Source organism: Varanus komodoensis, unplaced genomic scaffold (genome assembly GCF_004798865.1).
Source record: "Varanus komodoensis strain SLA01 unplaced genomic scaffold, ASM479886v1 scaffold9, whole genome shotgun sequence".
Taxonomy (NCBI): Eukaryota; Metazoa; Chordata; class Lepidosauria; order Squamata; family Varanidae; genus Varanus; species Varanus komodoensis.
Genome location: NW_025336598.1, coordinates 35,571,277 through 35,592,656, shown reverse-complemented (window position 1 = coordinate 35,592,656; position 21,380 = coordinate 35,571,277). Strand labels below are relative to the sequence as shown.

Here is a 21,380-nt window from a genome sequence, read left to right as displayed (position 1 = left end):
ACCTGTAGGTTGCATAAACACATCCTCTCTCCTGTGGTTAGACCATTTTTGATGTCGAGTGAACCATTTTAAGCATCCTCCCATGCAAGCTTGACACCTCTTCCTGTTTCTCTTACAACTACATCAGAAAGCTGTGAATAGCTCAGTGTACAAGCTGCACCATAATATGTGCTAGAATCCAGTGTTGTTGGACTTGCCTCTAGTTTGGTGCAAAAGAGGGTATCATACCTCTTCTAGCCTGAGTCCATACTGGAAAACTTACTGGGTGTTGCATTCCAGGCAAAAGGAGGGGGACCAAAAATACCCCCTGCTTTAACTGCAGGCACTTAGTGCCAGTAACTGAACCTTAGGTAATGCTTGGGAAAGGGAGAGACTGCACAGAAGCCGGTGAACCGCCAAATGGTGGCGAGGGGCGCACGGCACTGGGGCACGGCTGCCTGAGGCACCGGAAGGCCAGAGTGGAATGCTGGGTGGGCCACATTTGGCCCCAGCCTGGAAGTTCTGCACTCCTGCTGTAAAACAGCTAATGCTATGGTTTTTCTTTTTAAAAGGCATGAAAAGTTGGGTTTAAACTGCACACATTTCCACATAAAACATGCATTTTGGACAGGTTTCCCCTGAAATGCACAATCTGTTCACTTTTTTTGAACTGGGAACTGCATTGCAGAACATGGGCAGCTGTACAGTCCAGATAATAATTGTGTTCCAGGCATGTGTGTCACGGGGCCTAACCTGGAAGCCCAAAGCCAGCCAGATGTGGCAAAGGCTGCCTTCTCATTGTCACTGCTAAAGTAAGAGTCAGTTGCCAGCCCAGTCGGCTTTTCTGTGTGGGTGCACTTAGTCTTTTGCCGCAGATAGCAAAGTATCTTGATTCAGCCTTCAAAGCAGTGAAGAAACAATTGCTGAGTTCAGACTGCATGATGAGTTGTTGAGCAGGTGGTAAGTGTACACTCAGGGGTTCAGGATGGGTTCAGGGTGATTTGTGGTTAGAACCAAGGGTTGTCCTTGAAATCTTGGCTGTTGTGTTATCTGAACCCAGTGGCACTAATAAGCTATCACTTGTCAATCACAAGAGAACCCATGGCTTGTTGTGTTATGAACTATGAGTTGCTTAGCATGGATTTTTAGCATAATAACCCACATTTCAACAGCCCACAGTTCAACAAACAACCCTCTTCAACCCTCGGGTGTAGGCTATTGAGTTGTCTGAAACCAATGCCTTTACTGACCCTCGGGAAGATCTTATTTTCCTTTTACATTTTATTCTTCTTTTAGTTTCTTAAAGAAAATTCATTACCTACTCTAACCTACAAAAGTGGGGAAAGGGTTTTAGTTCCTGCAGCCTCGCCTAAACTGGTGCCCTCCAGATGTTTTAGATTTCATCCCCCATCAGACCCAGAATGGACAATGCTTAGGGGTGCTGGGATCTGTAGTCCAAAACATCTGGAGGATACCAGACCATACACTGGTTATATAACATAATTTGTATGTTCTTTCAGCAGCAATCTTAGACCCATCTCCTAGGAGTGAAGCCCACTGAACTTCTGAGTACACAATGCGTAGAACTGGTTTGCAACGTATTAGATTTTAGCTGTTTATTTAATCCTGCACTATATTAAAATTCTGCTTTTCTTGCAAAAAATGTCTCCCAATATGACTAACAAGCATGAGACTTCAATACACCCTGCCGTGCTCATGTGGCTTATATAAGAGAAAAGAAGAGATGGTCCTGTGACCTAAAAGACACGATATACCAAGGAAGGCGAGTGGAGGGAAAAGGTAGGGAGGGGAAAGACCGGCCTGATAAAGCTCAAACAAATGGAAGAGCTATAAACAGGCGTTTACACCCAGTCAGGCCCACGTGATCTTACTCGCCAACATTGTTCTTGAGATGGGGAGTGGTAGAACTGCCCAGAGCTGTTTCGGGGCCAGAGGACCTTTGCCCAGGCAGAGCGACTGACAATTAACAGTCCCTACGCCAGCACTGCTCATTATTATAAGGCCCTGTTACTGTGGCAACAGCTGATGTTTGCATGGTGGCACGACAGGAAACCACATCCTCTCTCCACTTCTATATTCAACCTGCAGCTGTAAAGAAACCGAGAATACAAAATGCAGTTTCCCACCAAAGCTTACAGCTGCCAGTTTTCTGGGCCTTTGGCCCTGCTGGCTGCAATCCAAAACTTTTGGAAGGCACCCAGTGGGTTATGGTTGCCCTAACATGCTAGGTCTGTGTACTTGCAGCAATTAGTAATTTATTTATATGTATTAGTAACTGCTGCCCATGGTGACATTACTAACTCTGTTCCAACTACAGGGCTGTGTCACACTTGAAGCCCACCAGTATCCTCAGGAAAGCCACTTGGAGTGAGGCAGGACATTTTCCTGATGAAAATAACCCTTTCCCCTAACCTTATTTGCCCTGTGGGAAGGAACAAACAGATACCTGCACGTTTTTGTCATGAGGCTAAAGGTTGTTTCAGGGGTGGTTTTAATGCAATGTGTGTATCTGTAACAAGTATGCCCTGCTTTCTACTAACATCACTGCTCATGGAAGCTACCGATAAATTCTAATGCAAGAGCACCAAGTTATGAATAAAACATTAAATATCAAATAGAAATGCATCTCAATAAAAATAAACATGAAATTAACAATATAATTGAAAAGGGGGACCTAATTAAATTACTTCAGCAATACATAAGTTTAGATTATCATCAGTATATTAGCCAAAGGAAGGAGAGTGAAGATGGAGCTAAGCTGGCCTCCCTTCGCTGGGAGCCTCCAAGCCTGGAACGGCCCACTGAGAAGGGCTTTTCCTGGGGTTCTCAAAGCTTGGGCAGCCCGTGCAGGAGAGAGTGCTCCTTTGAACAGCCTGCTCCCTAGCTATACAGGGCTTCATCTTCCATAACCCCTTCCAGTTGTGCCCAGAAATGGACCAAGAACCAATGAAGCTGTTGTCACAGACTCCCTCATCAGGTGAACAATTTGGGCACAATTTTCTGGACAGCTGAAGTTTCTGAACACTTTTCAAAGGCAACGCACTGCCATAGTCCTAACAGGATGCAACTAAGGCATGCAAGACCATGCTCAGATCAGGCAGTTCTAGCAACAGGAGCAGTACCAGGTGGACTAGCATCAGCTGTGCAAATGCACTCCTGGATACCACCAAAACGTGGACATCCAGGTTTAGGGTCTAACATGGGAGGACTTCCAGTGATAAACCTGAATCTTCATAGCTAAATTCCTATTCGCTCATCCGCCTTTCAGCTAACCAGAAACACCTCTGTCCTGCCTGGATTAAGTTTCAATTACCTTCATCCAGGTTCTTACCAGCTTAGATAAGAACATCTGCTTTGGCTTTAGAAAGAGACATAGCTGGGTATCTTCAGCCTACTGGTAATATCGAACCTCTTCTAGCAGCTTCATGTAAATGTTACACAGCAAACCTGAAGGGCACTATAAAGACCACAGGAGTCAAGAGTCCCTGTAGTTTAACACCCCTGCCATCTGTCATGTCTAGTTTGGATCTACCTTGTTCAATGGAGCAAGGCTCAGGTGGCCATCCTCATTCATGGAGCATCCATTCAAGCTAGGAGATCTTTTAAAAAGATTTACATTCTGATAATGTCTTGCTAGAGTTAAAACAGCTGGCTGCATGGATTGCATCCACATCCAATTTGAATACTGATTTTCAAAGTCCTAAATGGTTTGGTACCCAGATATGTGAAGAAGCACCTGCACCTTGTGCCTGCATTCATTTATTCTCTCAGCTTCCTCCTTCCCAGAAGTAAAAAGGATGAGAACCAAAGAGATTTTTTTTTTGGTGCTAATGTTCTATTTATGGAAACTGTTTGGGGAGCAGGGAGGCTTTTAAAAAGCCAGATCAGGAGCCCTTGCACCTGAATTAGTGTACAATTGTAAAAAGAGATGCTTGACTGCTTGATGTAGATTTAAAGCAGGTGCTGGATACGAGGTTCCATGCAATTGCTCATCCAGACCACATCCAGACCGCTTTAGCTTCTGCAAGGTTGCTGCATCACATGATTGCAGACCTTGCCATGGGAGGTGGCTTCTAGTAGGCACTCCTCTAATTCATGGGGGGGGGGGGGGGGAAATTGAATCACTTCCCCATCAGGACCATTAGAAAGAAGGCTTTTCCCCAGCTAACAAAGAAAGACACAACTCCTCCACCTTTATATACCAAGGTTGAGTAGATTGGTGGTGGGCTGTTACTTCAGTGCCAGCAAGAGGACCCTGCAGGAAGCAGACTAGCTCAGGCACAGTCAGGCACACATGGCTTGGTCCTCCAACACTTTGCCACCATTCCCTCCCCCAGCACCAGCATCTGCCACTTGAAGAGGCTGCTTCAGTCCACCCAGCGGTAGGGCTGGCCTTGCTTGTAATTCATTCTGCCTGAGGACCATGGGATAGAAAGAAGTGGAGAGGACCTGGCAGCAGCAGGGCGAGGGTCGAAATCACAGGTGCTACGGAGGCAATAATGCAAATATGCTAATGTTCCGGGACCCATCTCCTCCACTGCAGCCACAAGATACTGTCCTCTCACTCCTAATGGATGCAAATACCCTTTTAATTTATTTCCTTTGGAAAGCATCTCCCTATGCCCCAAATCCAAATGAATGTGCTTCCTGATCGGTGTGTTTGAGATTGCACCCATACTCCCATTCAAGTTAACAAGAATTCATTGATTTATCTCCATGTACTGAAAACCAAAAATGGAATTGCTGTATATAATCACTAATGCAGAAACTGGTGATGGCATGTGATCTTTCTTTCCTTGAACTGCATGGAAATAAAGACTTTGTGTCAAATAAAATAATAAATATACTAAAACAAATTAATTTATTTGCCTGCTACACATGTGCCCCATCCTTCCTCTACAGCAGGGGATCCTTCCCAGGTTCACCAGGTGTCCATGTCACCTCTGGCCCTGCTCCCCTGCCCGGCAGTCCTTTGGTGGTTTCCCAGCTTATGCACGTTCCCTGCTTCCCTCCATTCCACAATGCCAAACTGCATCTCCTTGGGCTAAGCCTAAATTTTAGCTCCACCCTTTCTACATGAGGTCTCAGCCACACTGGAATTTGGCCCCAACAGCCTCCCTGATATGGAACTGGGTTCTTGCGCTGAAAGAGTTTGACGCCCCTGCTTTAGAGAGTCCAGACTTCCTAGCACAGCCCTGGGCCTACACAAGCATTTTCTAACCATATGTGCAGAAAGCCAAATTTCAGGAATTCGGATTTTTCCATTTGGATATTGAAATGTAGTACTTAAATTTTTTAGCATATTAAAGATTTCATGTTCTTGTTTTTAATTTCTGATGAGTAGCACCCAATAAGTACAAGTTGGTGGTAACTCTTGAATTGTTTTCTGAAATTCAGATGTGAATTTTTCAGTTCTTGAAGCCTGCTACTCAAAGGTAAAGGTAGAATAGTATTTCAAATATATTTAAAAAGAGAAAGAGAGAGAAACTTTCTAGTAAAACACTTCATCTTGTTAAGCTCTGGACGCCTGCCAGCTCATGTGGCTGACTCCCTCTGCCTGACTGTATGGTTCTTCCAGGCAATCATAAAAGGATATAATGACAATGATGGACAATCATGACCCCTTAATACATGCATGAAGGAAATGTGGTGGTAACACCAAGTGAATTGACTGGGCCTTTCTTTTGCTAATCCAGAAGAAGGATGTGTCTAATTTTCTTATTAGCATCTAAATACTTGGGGAAGAAATACCACCATGGAATATTTGTTCCTAACTGTTACAGGTAGTCCACAGGTAACGAACAAGATCCATTCCTGAGAAAATGGAAATTTGTCTTTAAGTAGAACTTGGGGAAATGTGTCTCTAAGTTGAACTTGTACTTAAGTCAAATTACATATAGTCAGCTCTCCACATTCACAGGGGTTGAAGGTGGAAAAACTGCAAGTATTTCTAGTCCCCTCACTGCTCAATTCACCAGTGCCTCCTCTTTGCAGCAAGGAAAAGCTAGAATGATTTCCCTCTCCAGATGGTTGGGGCAGGAAGGCATGCTTTGGAGGCCTCCCTCTTTCCCCTTTCTCTTCCTTTCCCTCTCTATGGTGATAATTTTTTAAAAAAATTACTGCAGGAAATTGTTGATAGGCTTTATGACAGCTCGTTCACAAGTATGGGTTGTTTGTAACTCAGAAGTTCGTAACTTGGAGACTGCCTGTACTGTATACTCTTCATGTCAGGCCACATTGACTTAATGTTGTTAGCCCTAATGTTGTTAGAGTGTCCTTCTCCTGGAAAATAATAATTTAAAAAAATCTGTACATCTGTCATGGTTGAAGTCTATTTCAGGCAGAACGGGCCATGTCAAGAAAACCCTGTCTCTCAGTCTGAATTGTCCATCTCCCCTGGTTTCCTTGAATTACAACCGGAAGGGTGAGCACTACATGGTTGCAGAATTGCCAGTTGCTGCCCAAAATCTCAACCCTTTCCTGTGGTCAGAAATAATTTTCTTCCTCTTCTACTGCTAGGTGAAGGCCAGGGATGAAATTCAACAGTCTTTTCCGAATGCTACCACTTCTGTTTTTCCGTGGAAGTGTCCCAAAGATGTTTGGGACTTTGCCTCCATCCGAGGAGGGGGACATGGATCCACTGCTGGCCATCCTGAAGCTTCTGTGTCTTCTCAGTTTGGTCTTCATGTGAGCAACATCAGAGTCTCTTGGGAGGAAGCAGTCGTCCTCCGTGCTTGACTGCCGACTGAAGGTCCCACGAGCAGCATCTTCGAAAACACAGGCTTGGTAGAAGCTGTCCTCACTGTCCACAGTCATTGAGCTCAGGCGGCTTAAGCAGCTGCTTTCACTAGAAAATCGGGCTTTATTGGTCATGGCCGATTCTGACCCAACATAATCTCCAAATAAATTAGAAGAATCTGATCCGATGGAATCCAATGGCGACTCTACTTCCCCTAAAAAAGAGGTAGAAGGGTACAAGGGTCACATCCTCAGAAACCTCAGTTTGCACAAGCAGGATTAAGGTAACACCCTTGATTTTCATAAAATAGCATTTGAAGATTGGGAGAAGTTTGTAAGCTGTGGGGCAGGGGCAGAAGGGGCTGTTTCACTTCCATGTTCTGCAAGGCCACGCCTTGTGCAAACGGGGCAGCTGCTACAGCACAGTAGACAAAGTGAAGTTTCCAGCTCATGCCTGCTTCTACTGTGGCCTCCCTCGGTGGCCACTCTCTTGGCCTCCTATCTATAGTAAGGGAAACAATAATACTGAGCTGGTACGGTGCAAGTGTCAACCTACCTCTGGGGAGAGCTGGGGGAGAATTTCCTACACAGCCATGAAGTGATCGAACTGATGTTGGGCCCATCATCATCTCTCATCTTAATCTACATCGTTGCAACTCTTTCCATTTGCAGGTGCTGGCCATGCATGCCTCTCCCCTCTACCCACAAAGTTTCTTTTCCCTTCTCACTCAGACTGTATCTGACTGAGTATTTGCATATTGACAAGGGAAAGAGAAAAAAGCTAAGCAAATTTCACATAAATCAAAAGCACCGTTTTGCTTTAGGTCTGAGACCAGGGCACTGATTGGAGCAGTTTACTCTGCAGGTCCTGGAAAAATCGTTTTCCAGATCAACCAGGAAAGTTGATACAGGTGGGTGAAAAACGGACTGATGCATTTATTTAAGGTCTCTGTAAACCATCCTTCATAAATCTTTGCTGCAAAGTGACTTACAATGAAATTTAAAAGGAAAGCAAGCATAAATACAATTTTAAAAAATCAATAAAACACAAATAAGAGTACATTAGAATAGCAGAGTGAAAAAAACTTCATTTTGAATAATAAAACTTCTTAAAAACAGCAGCCTTTACCAAAGCTGGTTGTATATATGCAAATGTTTTAATTATGGGCTAGAAGGTGGAGGCATATGGTCAGTATTCTTCAACACAACCACCCCGAAAGCTTTCATTCGCAAGGATAAGAAAGGCAAATCAAAACTGAAACTGCTCAGCTCTGCACATTGACTGAGCTTGCATCATTTCTGTAGAGAAAACTGGGAAAGCTTTTTTGTTTTAATTCCTTATAACAGGTCATTCAGACTTACCATTTGCAAGGCGTTGTTCTCGGAAGCACAGTGACTGAAACTCTACCAACTTTTCCTGCAGAGTTTTCTGTAAAAGGCCAACAGTGATCTGTGTCACTCTTAATTCAGTCTGGGATATAATATTAGCTTTAAAAGACTCATACTCTGAGTCAATTCTGTCCCTTGGGCAGCAGAATGGAACCCCCCCCCCCCCGCACAAAGAATGAATTTCCCTTCCCCTCCTCCATATGCTCAGAGGGTCCGTTGGACTCTGTAGCCTGGAGGAGAGCAAAGAGAAGCCCCACTGGTGGAACAGTAGATAAGCATTAGATTTAAACCTGTATGATTATACACTTAGTGTAGAATTCTAAGTAGTTCATATAGAAAAAGTCCTACAACTCCCAGCATTTTCTGTCTTAAAAATGCATAGGCTTGCATCCTTGGGTTGAGTATAATTAAGACTAAATTGTACCACAGACTATTCTGCATTGGGGTCCATTGTGTTTCAAGGTTTGTTTTGTTCTTCAATGCCATTAATATTTCCACAGTAATATTAAAAATAACATTTTTGTTGCTATTAAGGCACTTTCTCCATAATCAGCGAAAACTATATTGGTGCAATTTAGCACCCATTTAAATCAATAGTATTTTTGTCACTGTTGACAGTGGAATATGGCTCTCAGACATCAGTAAAATGTTGGCATTCTATCTTCTTTTCCATTGTGATTTCCTTTTATGAAAGTTGAGGATTTCACTGACAAGGCATTGTGGTCCGTTGAACCTCAAGTGAATAGTATGCGTGCGGGGGGGAGGGGGACAGTATATGTCCAGATCAGCACATGATTGTCGCCAAATATTCAACAAAACCCCCACAAACTTAGTATCAGCACACACTTAAGCACAATGGGCAGTATCCAATGTGACACTACTGCTAGCATAAATTAAGCTGTGCTAGAATAAATAACGTGCATGTTTTCCAGATGCAGCCATCATGCCAGCCAACACTACTGGCATTGTGCCAGAGGTTGTTCATGCTAACACAACATAATTTATGTTAGCAGGAGCACTAGCATGGATACTGCCAACGGCAGAGTTATACTTGGTGCTGCAGTCTATACCAAGATTAATCTTTGAGTTTTGTTTTATATTTTACTGTTGATGCTTCCAGAGGTTGTGTGTCTTCTGAAAGCATGATTAGGATAGTAGGACTCTTTGAGAGAACACATACAAAAATAATATTTATAAGGCAGGTATTGATGGAACTTTTGGGCAGTTGGCCTTTCAGCTTTCCATACTGGCCTGCTGGATGCATCTTTAGGGGGGAAAGGTATGTGCAAGTCACTGGGATCTAAGAAACCTTCACTACCAAGAATGCTTTACAGCCTCCGGTAGCATTAGGGATACCATTGAGTAGCCTGCCTTGTGGCGCTGGCCACATGGACATCCACCGACGTATCTCAGATCGCAGCCATACTTTCTTCCAAATTAAATTCCAATGCCTTCTAAAGCTTTCCTTCCAGCAGAGAATGCGCATCAGGCAGTTTATCCAAGCTTGGATAACTGACAGCACCGCAATCCACACGGCATTCCTCTAGTTAGCTGCCAAACTTCATCATAATCAGCCCCTGAGTTCTCATTAATCACAGCACTGAAAGGTCTGGCTCTCCTCATTCCTAGCTCTTTCTGGGCTGGATGGCAGGGGTCCCTTGCCTACTCAGCCGCTTTAATCAAAGCACTCGCTGCCATTCCAGGAATCGGAGTCATTTGGAGGTCAAGCTCAGGTGGGGCCTCCACATTACGTAAGTGGCTTAGCCAGACACGTGGCCTCGCCACACTCCCCTCTGCTCCTCCAGAGAGTTTATACCAGGGAAGAGGAACACTGCAGGGCGGACAAGGGCAGCCACAGGAGCTGAAGGGGCCTTCAGCTGGCAGCCTTGTTGCAGCGGTGATTTATGGGGCCTTTCAGGAGCAACTAAAGGCTCTGGCTAAGATGAAGGCCCCGTTGTCCTGAGGAAACCTTTAATCCTGCTCCCATCACAATTTCACTTATGGAAACAAGTCAGAGACTGGACAACGGAGGAAAAAAAACGCCCCAAGGAGGTGAAATAGGCTCATAGAAGAGGTTGGTCCAAATATTAGGAACAGAGATAATTATTGCCAAGCTCCAGTAAAACAGAGCTCCCTCTGTTTTTAAAGGCTATTTATCCGGGTTGGAATCCTTTGTATGGCCATACAGCAATCTTTCCCATCCTGCTGTTTCCAGATTTTGGTGGACTACCAGCATTCCTGACCATTGGCTATGCAGGGAGCAGCTGAGGGGATCTGAAGTCCAAAGCATCAGCAGGTCAAGGAAGGCTTCTGTGTAATAATTCTGTCGTAACCCAATGGACCTGAAACTCTGGGTTTGGGCCAGGTAGAATGTACTTGAAAGGTCTGCTGCAGCTCTAGATGGGAAGCAGGTATCCATCTACAAATGTATGGCCTATCTGAATGCATCCCATGGACATAAGATCATAACATGCATGAGTCAAGGCCGTGCAGTCAATTTCCAAATTTTTATCTGGGGACTGACTGTGCAGGCCTCGTTCAGACTGACTCTTCCTGCATGGATGGATGAGGATGGGCGATAGTTTCATGTGTAGGGCTGGATCAGACCATATTGCTCAAACTAGCTCATGTGCGTTCCATGGGGCCACCCTGCCAATGTAGAATGTAGCACAGAATACAGTCTTTATTCTGACTAAAGCTAACTTTCTAGCCATTGTGAGCTTAAAATTGCGCTGGCAGACTCCAGGGAAGGTCTGCATCAAATCCTACCAATGTCTGGACAGGCCTTCTGGTGATATGACCTTATGTTGCTGGGCCTGTCTACTAACAACTGTGCCTACGCTGGACCTGCCCTAGTCAAGAATGCTTGGAATTGTAGTCCAAAACATCTGGAAGTCAGAGGCTAGGGAAAGCTGTATTACAGTGAATTAGCTTAGAAGCTAAGCTAAGCGGAGAAGGAAGGGAAGGGGATGGAAATACTTCACCATTCTTTTAGTAACTAAAAATCTGTTACACACTTTGCAAGTCATGTCCTATCCCAGTTCCCAGTTGCCCTAATCTAGTTATGGTAATACTGGTCGACGCAACATCCATCTGAAATGTATCTGTCTAGGACAGGGTAGGTAAACCTACATCTTATGTTTTGGACTACAGTTCCCATGATTCCCACCCATGGACCATGCGGACTTCTGTTGACAATAGTTCAAAAATCTGTAGGGCATCAGGATATCTATCCTGCTCTAGAAAATCTTCTCATGGAAATCGATGGCACAAAGGATCCTTGATGGACTATAGCCGGTTACATTAGCCAGTTACAATTTCCTGTTTTATGTACTAACCACAGATTATGGGCAAGATGTGGCTAACACCACCCATGTCCCTTCCTGGATTTCCCCAGCGATATTCAGCTAAACAACGCATGGGAAATGAAGTCACTGAGTAAAGTATTTCCTCTTTTTATGCCACAGTAGCCAGCAAGGCAGAGGAAGGGCAGGGAAGCACTAAGAAGCATCACATGTCATCTGAGATCTTTCATGGAACCACTGAAAGGGCTTCTGTAAAAAGCAGGGTTGAAATGTTTTAAAATAAAGGGAACATTCCTGGAACACGTGGAAGAACGCATGGGTTGACAGCAGCCACGTGCCCCCTTCCTTGCAATTTAAGCCCTTCAAGTCACACCCAACCATTTCGTTACCTGTTGTTTCAAGGTTCAGTTCAAGTCTCTAGGGTTGACTTTAAAGCCCTAAAGATCTTAGGACTTGGGTGCTCTAAGGACCATAATCTTCCATGGGTTCCTCCCTGCATTCTTTGGTCAACATCTGAACATCAAGTTCCATTGCTAAATAAGACACAGCAAACTGCCAGCAGCAGCAGGATCATTTAGGTAGCAGAATCTACTTTTCTATGGAGAATAGCTAATTGGTTCTTTCCTTCTTATTTTCATGCTATTGCCGTTGTGATTTCTGTTGTTTATATAGCATTTTACTTCATTAAATGTTACATTTAATCTTAATATCTTTATTGTATACTCATAGGAAATATTTGATTTTGTGTATGCTTTTATGTTTTAAATTGTGAGCTGTTTGGGTCCTTGACAGAAAAAGCAGGAAAGAAGCAAATATATGTTTCTTCAGCTCATTTCTACATACACTCTACACCAGCCTTGCAAATTAGCACAATCATGCACCATCATGAAATACCTGGTAACCTAAGGCAACCAGCTGAATTATCTAATATCAGGTGGCACTCGTACATTCTTCACAATCTGTGCAGAAGAATTACCTTCAAAAATCTCAGCTTGGTTTCCAGTTCCATTCTTTTGACAATCAAGGCTTCATTCACAACAACCAACCTGTAAACAGAAAACCAACAATGAAACATTCCTATCACAAAAAGAAAAGCATACGAGCAATTCACAACCGTGCCTTTATAAAGCATGTGTTTTCCCTAATTTAAAAAAGCTCTGCTGGGACTCTCTCACATTTTCCCCTTTTGTTCATTCATTTATTCATGCCTTTTTTATACTGCACAATAGCTGAAGCTCTCTGGACAGTTTACAAAGATTAAAATCCTATAAAATGCCATATTATTACAGGAATCACTGCCATACACATACATAAACAGATGGAACAAGCAAGTATATGGAAGCAATTGTAAACAATCGACAATTTTAAAAATCTGGGACCTGATTAAAAGCTTGTTGTGTGCTGCCAAATGCTGAAGAAAAGGGAAAGGTCTGTTCTTTTTGCCACCACTGTGCAGATTATTTGTTCCACAATCGGAGACCACCACCAGAAAGGAGGTCTCCCCTATTTTCACATGCCAATCCTTCCTCAGAAAAGATACTGGGAGGAAGACCTTAAATGAGGAACACGGGGTACAGGCAGGTTCGTGCTGGGAGCAACATAGGCAACAAACATGATGATGATGTGATGATGATGATATGTTTATGCTGCTTGCCTTAGAAGATCAACATAACTATGTAAGAAGGGACTATGCTGAATCAAGTGCAAGATCCATTGAGTCCAGCACCCTGGCTCCCGAAGTGCCTGACCATGGAGAACTCACAAGGAAACAAGGATGGAATTAGCTGTCCCTGGTTTATAGAAGCACCTGGATTTATTGCACACATGCACAGCATTCGAAGTAAATGTTTTACTTTTAACAGAGACAGGCACAGAGGCAGGATTGCCATTGAGATCACAGGCTGAAGCAGCCTTCCCTAGCCTGGTGTAGAGGATTTGGCCTCCAACTTCCATCAGCCCCAGCCTGCACCGCCAATCATGTGGAATGCTGGGTACTGTAGTTGGAAATATATGGAGAAGGAACTAAAGGAGTATCGGATGGCTCCAAGGGTTAGATTTGTTCAGCACTGCTTCCTCTCTAGCCCAAGACAGTAAGGGACAACGGTTAATAATGTGGACAAATGTTGGTGGCTAAATGCCATGGAGCACCGCTGCTTAGAGTGGGGGTGGTCAAGAGGCATTTCTGGCCTGTGGTCGGAAAGAGGCCAAGCAAGGGACTGCCTGTTCTGCTCCTCCTGGGCATGGGGCCTGTGCTAGCCTGTGCTGAGCGCCGACAGTGTGCTCCGTGAGACAAAGTCCTGTCACTTGCCTAATGGAGCGTCGTATTTCAGGGACTCTCGTGTTAAGTGGCAAATGTTCGGATGTTCTGAGACCAGAGCCTGCTGGATGAGCCTCCCCACAGACAGGCGGTGGGAACCCGATCCTGCCAGGAAAGGGGGAACATGGGGTGCCTCTCCCCTTCGGCTCCATGCTGCAGCTGCAAGGGTGGCACTGGCACAGTGGGGGAGGCGAGGCACTCCTGGCCGGGCACGCGAGTTGTCCGTGGGCGCTTTTCCCTCTCATTGATCCATCCCTGGAGACTGCACATTTCCTAGCCATCTCTCTGCCTTCATATAGCAGTGTGTTTGCTCTTATTAGCAGTAGCATTTCTCACTAGAAAAAATAACTTCATTCCTACCTCAGCAGGCGAAAAATCGATACAGCAAGAGCAGCAATAACAACCCCAGCACTGCTGCAAAGAGCAAACAAACCCTTTCCTCTTCTTCTGGCTGTCAGGGCCTGAACACACAGGCATCAGGTTTCGTGATTACCTTAGAAGATTTCCTGATGCGCTGATCAAGTCCGCCATTTTTTTGTGGCAGAGGCTCTCTGTGCTCACTCCATTGATACTGGTTAGAATGTAACCTGTGACCACGGCAAAATGAAAGAAATTAGGCTTCCTACATTCATCACTGTCCCCGTGTCCTCAAAAAGCAGCAAAGTGAAGCGAGGGGAAGGCTAGGATGAGGAAATACTCATTACCGCTCTTTAGTCCAGAAAGAAAGGCAGGGCTTCCTTCTTTCACTTTGCAGACGTAACTGTACATTTCAAAGGAGTTGTTATTTTGACGCTGAAACGGAAGTATCTGTAAGTGTCAGAAAGACAGTGTTGTTAATAGCAGCCTTGCAGGCTGATGCCCCAACTCACAGCGCTCCACGTGCCCCATAGTCCTCTAGCTGAAGAGCAGAAAGAAGACAGCGCTCTATTTGAAGGGCTGTCCAGCAAAAAGAATCATAAGGTGGGAAATTAGGGGTCTAATTGAACAGGTAGACAAAATGGGAGAATGCCGAAAAGCACCTGATGAAAGGGAAAGGCAGGCCGGCTTCATGTGCCATGGCAAGCAACTGTTGCCTATTATTGTTGGTTGTCTGTCAAGCCACGTGAAGCCAGTTGGCACCCTGATCAGAACAAACCAAGTGTCGGAGGGTTTGGCCCACAAGAGCTTTCCATATTGCCCAAACGGGCCAACGTGACCCATCATGTCAAAATCCTCTTGCTGCTCTTGCCAAGCAACTAACCAGGCAGTCATGCTGGAAGCTGCCCCGGAAGTGCCCAAGCAGCACGTGGGGGCGGCTGTCATATGCTTCTCCGACCTCATCCCTGGGCCACTTCAGAGCATCTTCCCTGCCTGCTCCTTGAGGGGGCCCGTTCTGAGCACAAGGGAGGGTGCCGTCGCTATTCCATGCTGCCTCCCTGAGCATGGGGACCAGCCCTTGCTGTCTGCTCAAGAGGCCTCCCCTGGAGCAAGCGGCAGAGCTGTCACCTCCTCCTCCGCAGAGGCGCCTTTGTCTCCTCTCCTTTCCGCTGCCCAGTAATTGGGTGCAGCATATGGCAGAGATCAGGGGAGCCTGTCTCACAAATGCCAGGAGGTGGACAGACTCCCTGGCAGTGCTGGCAAGGCCACGGCAGCTGCAGCCTCAGCGCTCCCCCGCTGGAGATGTGCTGGAGGCAGCTGGACAGCCATTTGTTGGGAATGCTTTAACTTGGAGCCCTGCAAGAGCAGGGGGTTGGATCCAGGGGCCTGAGTGGCCCCTTCCAACCCTACCATTCTATTTCTATTTAAATCATACTAATTATTCCTAAATTTCCACCTGTGCATCTATAGATGTGCACATGTTCTACCAGCCCATGCCCTTTGTTCTGCACGAGCAATGCATTGCCTCTTTCTTGGACAATGTGCTAATTTGCACCCTCCTCTCCTGGGCACGTGAGCCTGCTTTATGCACACACCACACTGTGTACCCCACCCACCTCTGCCCCCGCAGACGGCCTTACCGAACAGTTCCTCTTTCTTTATCTGTGCATGCATACGCACATCCTCATATATGTATGTATATGAATATATAAGATAAAAGGGAAATTACAGGAACAAACATGTTCCCTACCCAAAAACAAGGCTGTCCTTCTTCAGGAAATTATGGTTGCAGGTCAAGCATGATTAGGTGGAGGTTGCTTCTACTGCTCCACAAAAGGAGCAATAATTTTATCCACTGTGTCAGAGAGCCAGAAAGAGGGGGCAGCAGGGCAGGGCTGGGAGTAAAGGCAAAGAGGAAGGCAAAGAGTCCTGGATTCATTCTTCAAGAGCTCTCTTCATGCCCCTAAAAATCCCACAGGAAGATTGCCTGTGGTCCTTTTTCCCCCAGGACCATATGGAAACACATGGCCAAGGTGTTGTGAAATGCAGACTCTGCATTAGTGGCCTGGAGAAAATCTGCACAAGTGTGTGTGTGTGTGTGTGTGTGTGTGTGTGTGTGTGTGTGAGAGAGAGAGAGAGAGAGAGAGGAAGTGAGATAGACAGCCCAGAGGAGAAGTGGGGCATCAGGACCACCACACTGGGGAAGGAAGCTCAGCGTTTCCCTCCTGCCGCCTGTTCTCAGTTAGCACCCCAGTGCCTCCGCCACCCTCGAGTTTTCCCACGGTTAGATGGTTCTCATGTTCAGATGGGTCCACAGCCACGCCCCTGAGGGCTCGATGTGAAAGGCCTCACCTGAATCTCAAATCCAAATGTTTCATTATCTTCTTTGAGGATGGTAAGTGATTTTCTGCATCAAAATACATAATGATAATAATAAGAACCCATTGAACAGGTGGAACTTCTTTAAGAATTATTTAGGTTAACTGTGCTAAAGGCAGAAATACATGGCAAGGGCGCCGAGAATTCTTAAATCAGAGGTTCTGCCCTGCCCCAAAGAATATGTACCTGGGTTTACAGAAAAAGCCACACAACTGAAGTGACTTGGGAAGAAGGTGGACTGGGTGGCGTGTGATACCTGCACAAATCCATTCAGACCACCTATTCAGCAGCTCTGTTTGGTTGTGTGAGCTGAACCACACATGTAGAGTGGCAGGCCAGTTCCTCAGTGCTCTGACCTGGAATTAACATCGCACTAGTGAATGTTTGCTAGTGCAATGAGGCTTTCTCTATCTGGCACCTCCCTGCAGTCCTCTGGATCATCCAAAATCATCTCTGAAGGCTTCCAGAGCTCTCTGGAATACATTTTAGGGATGTACGGGGAGCTGCAGGTGTAGGGGAATCACCCCTCTCCCACTTCCACTGACAGAAACCTTCTGTCAACCATATGGCACCTCTGGATCCAATGACTGGCCTAGTTTGCTTGTCACAGTGACAATTCTTGAGTTGATTCACCCAGGAACTGGAGGGATGAGTGCAGTGAAAAAGCAGCACACTCATTTCTGATTTTCATGAACAACCCAAGAATCCCCCGTTTCTCAGTTGTTCTTTCACATGTGAACCCGGAAGCCATGGGCCGTTTATGTGTTAAACAACACAGGAACAGGGCATGCTTGAGTTGTTAATTAAAATGGAAATGACAAGTATGCCCACTACAGGCCATCACATGCTCAGCTTGTCCCCAGATTCCTGGCTTAAACAAATGTGAATCAGAGCAATGCATCTTCGAGTTGGTATGACAGGGAAATTGATGAGATCCTGGCCAAGTGATGGTCTGGCACACACTGCATTTCTCTAAAGCCCAGCTCCATTGCCAGCGTAATTTCTCCAATCCCATTCCATTGCAAATAGCATTTGCCGCTTTAGCTGCTGGAGTCAAGAATGGGTTATCCTCATGAACAGCTCAGTACTTCCACTGCTCTCCAGCCCACAGATCTCACTGCGGTTATCTGCTTCGCACATGCATCTCCATCATTCACTATGGGCAGTCTGTCTCCATGCACAATTCTCGCAGACTAAATATCAGTATAATAAGCTAGTACTAAGAGAGAGCAAGTGATGTTTTATTACCTTTGTGGGCCAGAAGAATCACCCAAGGAACTCATTCTTCTTAAAGCAAGCTAGGAACAAACATTAAAAGAAGGCAATGGGACACATTAGAAAGTCGCCATGTTCCATAGAACATAATTGCATAATGCATTAAAGGAAAGCTTTGATATGAAGCTGTGCAGGTGCTAACAAGACCAGCAGCAGAGGCAGTGCCAAAAAGAACCAGGGCTCAGATCCACAGGAAAAACAGCACGCAAATTTGCATCTGCTGATTTCTGTCTTCCCTGAAGTCTGTGTGTGACCCCCATCTCCTAAGGGCACCCCCATTTGTACGAAAAGGATGTATGAACAGGAAAGGGGCATTTGATCTCTAGAAAAACAAAAGACAGAAAGGCAGAGGGAGGGTTGGCGGTTAGCAGGAGGCAAAGTACATGTAGGCAAATGCCAGCAAAGGCAAATGCTACAGAGACCATCAGGTCCCCCGTGCCTCCATTTCAGCAAGTTCCCATGGACTGCAGCATGGTGGCTACTTGGCCTCCCAGAAATGTAGGGCTCCATATGAAAGATCCTGGGCTCTAAGCCAAAGGGGCCACCCCACAAAGCCGCCTTTGACAGCAGACTTTCTTTGAGGGATCATATAAGGGATTTATAGTCTTGCATCCCTTTGGCAGAGTGAAGGACAGCCCAGGTGCCCTTGGATGTTCAAAGGCAGGACACAGAGGAGAAGATCAGCATCCCATCTTGATTTTTTCCAACTTAATAACAGAAGAACATAGGAAGAACCCTGCTTTCTCAGAGCAAGGGTCTGTCTCATTCAGAATCTGTTTTCTAGGCCAACCAAATGTCTCTGGAAAATAGTAACCACAAGCAGGACATGGCAATAATAACTGTGGTTTCCGAGCAACTAATAGTCAACGATGCACTGCCTTGGGTAGCTATCATGATTGTCTAGTCACCATTGACAGGTGAATTCACGGAGGACACATCTAGCAGAACATATGATTTTGGCAGTGCTTTCTTCTAAATGTGGACATAGATAATGCCGGCTATATAAATGTATTATAAGCAACTGTCTTTCTCATCCTCTAAGAATTTATATTGACTGTTGCTGAAGAAGAATGCCATATTCTGCTTTACTGCATGCATGATCTATGTGATGATATCCTTCCCATTTTATTATACTGTGGTATTTCCCTGCTCCTGGGACAAAATGCTCATGGCATCATAATATCCATAAATCATGCAATTGAACTGAGCAGAGAACATCTCTTTCCAATCATTTGTATGGTGGTTAGCAGAGAATTTGTTAGCGTGAACTTGGAGATTCTACAGTCTTACTGGCACTACTGCTATGAATCCTGCATTTACCCCAATTAACCTATGATTTCAATAGTGTGACTTAGATCCAACCCACTAGACACAACCTATGTATTTAAGTGCTCCATGATATCTGCCATCATAACTATTTTACTACATGGATGTTTCCACAGTATAGTATGTAAGTTATTGATTAGTGGCTGCAAAAATCTATCCAGTTTTTGAAACCTTATGTCTAAATGCCCAGGAAGGCATACAACCCTTTTCTAAACCCAAGTCTTGCAACCTGACACTGCAGAAATCCCTGCTAATATACACTCTAGTCGTGTTACCTACATCACACAGTTAGTGAACAATCTTATCTCAGCTCCCACTGCTGATTCTTTGCCACCTGGTCCCTCTGGTTGAGCTTTTCCATACAATACCATAAAATACAATATCTATGTTATGTTTTGTCACAGAATGAGATCCCAGCTCTATAGTTTTCCCTTTCTTGCTCTTCACCTCCATTACCTCTATGTAGCACCTCTTGGTAATAAAGTAGAATGTAACAACTGCACAAGTAGGAAAATACCTTTTACTTTCAGAAACAATACCCCAGTTTGCCAACTCATTAAAAAAGGGAAAGTGCTCTTAAAAACAAGTAAAATTAGTGGATTGTGACATTATCCAGAGAAGTCATAAAAAACAGGAATTACAAACATAGAATAGATGCCTCATACAAATCGACACTTTTTCCCTCTCCCAGCAGACACACACACACACACACACACACACACACACACACACACACACACACACATTTCTCTCCACCTTTCACTCCATGTCCATGTGAAGAGCTGATCAGTGTTAACCTGCTTTTTACTACCATTGCAAGAAGGCATCTCTCTGAGAAATCAAAAGTTCAGTCAAACACATAGCTTGAAGTTAAATTACTTCAAGCTAATTACTGACCGCTCAGGCAACAAATCTGGACCCCCTGAAGCAGAAAGCAAAACCTTCCCTTGATTACAAATATTACCCTTCTTAGCTTGTTGGGAAATGCAGAGCAAGCCCAAGTATGGCACAGCCAGCTAGTAGCAAGCAGCAGCAGTGCATCCTTTTGGAGGGGCTCGAACGGTGAATTGGTCTTGGGCACAGCAGCCGTGAGAGCATCTCCTTTGAAAGACCTCACCAGAGTGCCAGCAAACACCAGGATAAGCCATGCCTGGTCCTCTCGTGCTGGCTTGTGCCAGGGCCAGGGATGTTGCTGCCAGGCGTGGGATCGCAAACAGCAGCCCCACAGCTGTGCACAGACTGCCTGAAGGTGGCCAGATTGCTTGAGGCAGAATCCCACCATTTCTCTCCTTTGAGAATGAAGGATGATCAAGACCAAATTAGCAGGTAAGATATTTGCTGCCCCTTCATGACAGTGAAATTCCACTGCCTGAGGCAACTGCTTTTCTCTGCTTAATGGAAAAGCTGGTCCTATGCCAGGCAGTGCCCTTAAAAGGTGCCCTAATCAGAAGCCCTGACAGACCTGGATTCAATATGGACTGTTTTCCCAGATGGGGAGGTAAATGGTGGGAAAAAGTCACATGCTAAATTCCTGCACTTCAGGCAGCTGTCAACACGTGCAAGAACTAAAAGGGAACTCCTGAAATCAACACCACATGGAAACCGAGCTCTTATCCATCTTGCCCACAAAAACCTCCACACCAATTATTTCTTGTTGGTCAGACCATGGAAATAAAGGAAACATATTCACCAAGTGTGACATTAGAAATAGGAAGCGCATTTTGCAAGAAAAGTCCTACCAAGTCCTAAAGTGAAAAAACATACCTGCTTGTAGTCCTTCGTTAATGAGTCCATTGAGTTTGTGAATTCCTGGGTCCTCCTGTTGTCCAGAGGCGGGCTACTGACTGGTTCCAACCAGGGGCTGTAAGTTGAGTTCATACAATAGCCCACACCGTTGCCATTACGGCTTTGCTGAATGAGTCTCTTTAAGGACATCTTGCATTCAGCTTGAAGTCATTTATGGACTAGCATTGCTTAAGGTTCTGCACTGCTGAGGAAGCAAGCTAAAACCATAACCTTCGCTGTGAGCAAAATTATCTACACACACAAAGGAGGGGGGGAAGCCCATGTGACTTGTGGTTAGGTACGGGTTACATAAATCTTTTCTCACAGTTCACTCAAAGTTACTCAATGTTTCTGTTAAGCTTACAAGACTTGGACAATTAAAGTGATCTGTTTACCCCTCCACCCTGCCTCCTTTGAGGCAAGCAGAAATAACTCTGATTGTGCAGTTTTAATATTTCTTGATCATTTGTGACAAACAGCTTCTGGCTTAAAATGACCCTGGATGTGAT

The 21,380-nt window shown here is 45.0% G+C and overlaps 1 protein-coding gene across 1 annotated transcript; it reads right to left on the bottom strand.

The window, feature by feature from the left end:
* Positions 1-4,844: 4,844 nt before the first annotated feature.
* LOC123017224 (cytohesin 1 interacting protein) lies at positions 4,845-21,059 on the bottom strand. Its single transcript, XM_044418426.1, has 8 exons — positions 20,851-21,059; positions 17,734-17,783; positions 16,459-16,513; positions 14,454-14,556; positions 14,243-14,336; positions 12,409-12,478; positions 8,101-8,167; positions 4,845-6,953 (listed from the first exon to the last, which is right to left on the bottom strand). The coding sequence occupies exons 1-8, from the start codon at positions 21,019-21,021 to the stop codon at positions 6,487-6,489; spliced, it is 1,077 nt and encodes a 358-aa protein (XP_044274361.1). The 5' UTR covers positions 21,022-21,059; the 3' UTR covers positions 4,845-6,486.
* Positions 21,060-21,380: the final 321 nt, after the last annotated feature.

Bases quoted from the DNA above. Each gene is read 5' to 3' on its own strand.
- LOC123017224 (XM_044418426.1), bottom strand. From the start codon at position 21,021: ATGTCCTTAAAGAGACTCATTCAGCAAAGCCGTAATGGCAACGGTGTG. The intron at 16,514-17,733 runs GTAATAAAACAT...ATTTTGATGCAG, and splicing joins GATTCTTCTGGCCCACAAAG to AAAATCACTTACCATCCTCA. The intron at 14,557-16,458 runs GTGAGGCCTTTC...TGACACTTACAG, and splicing joins CATTTGGATTTGAGATTCAG to ATACTTCCGTTTCAGCGTCA.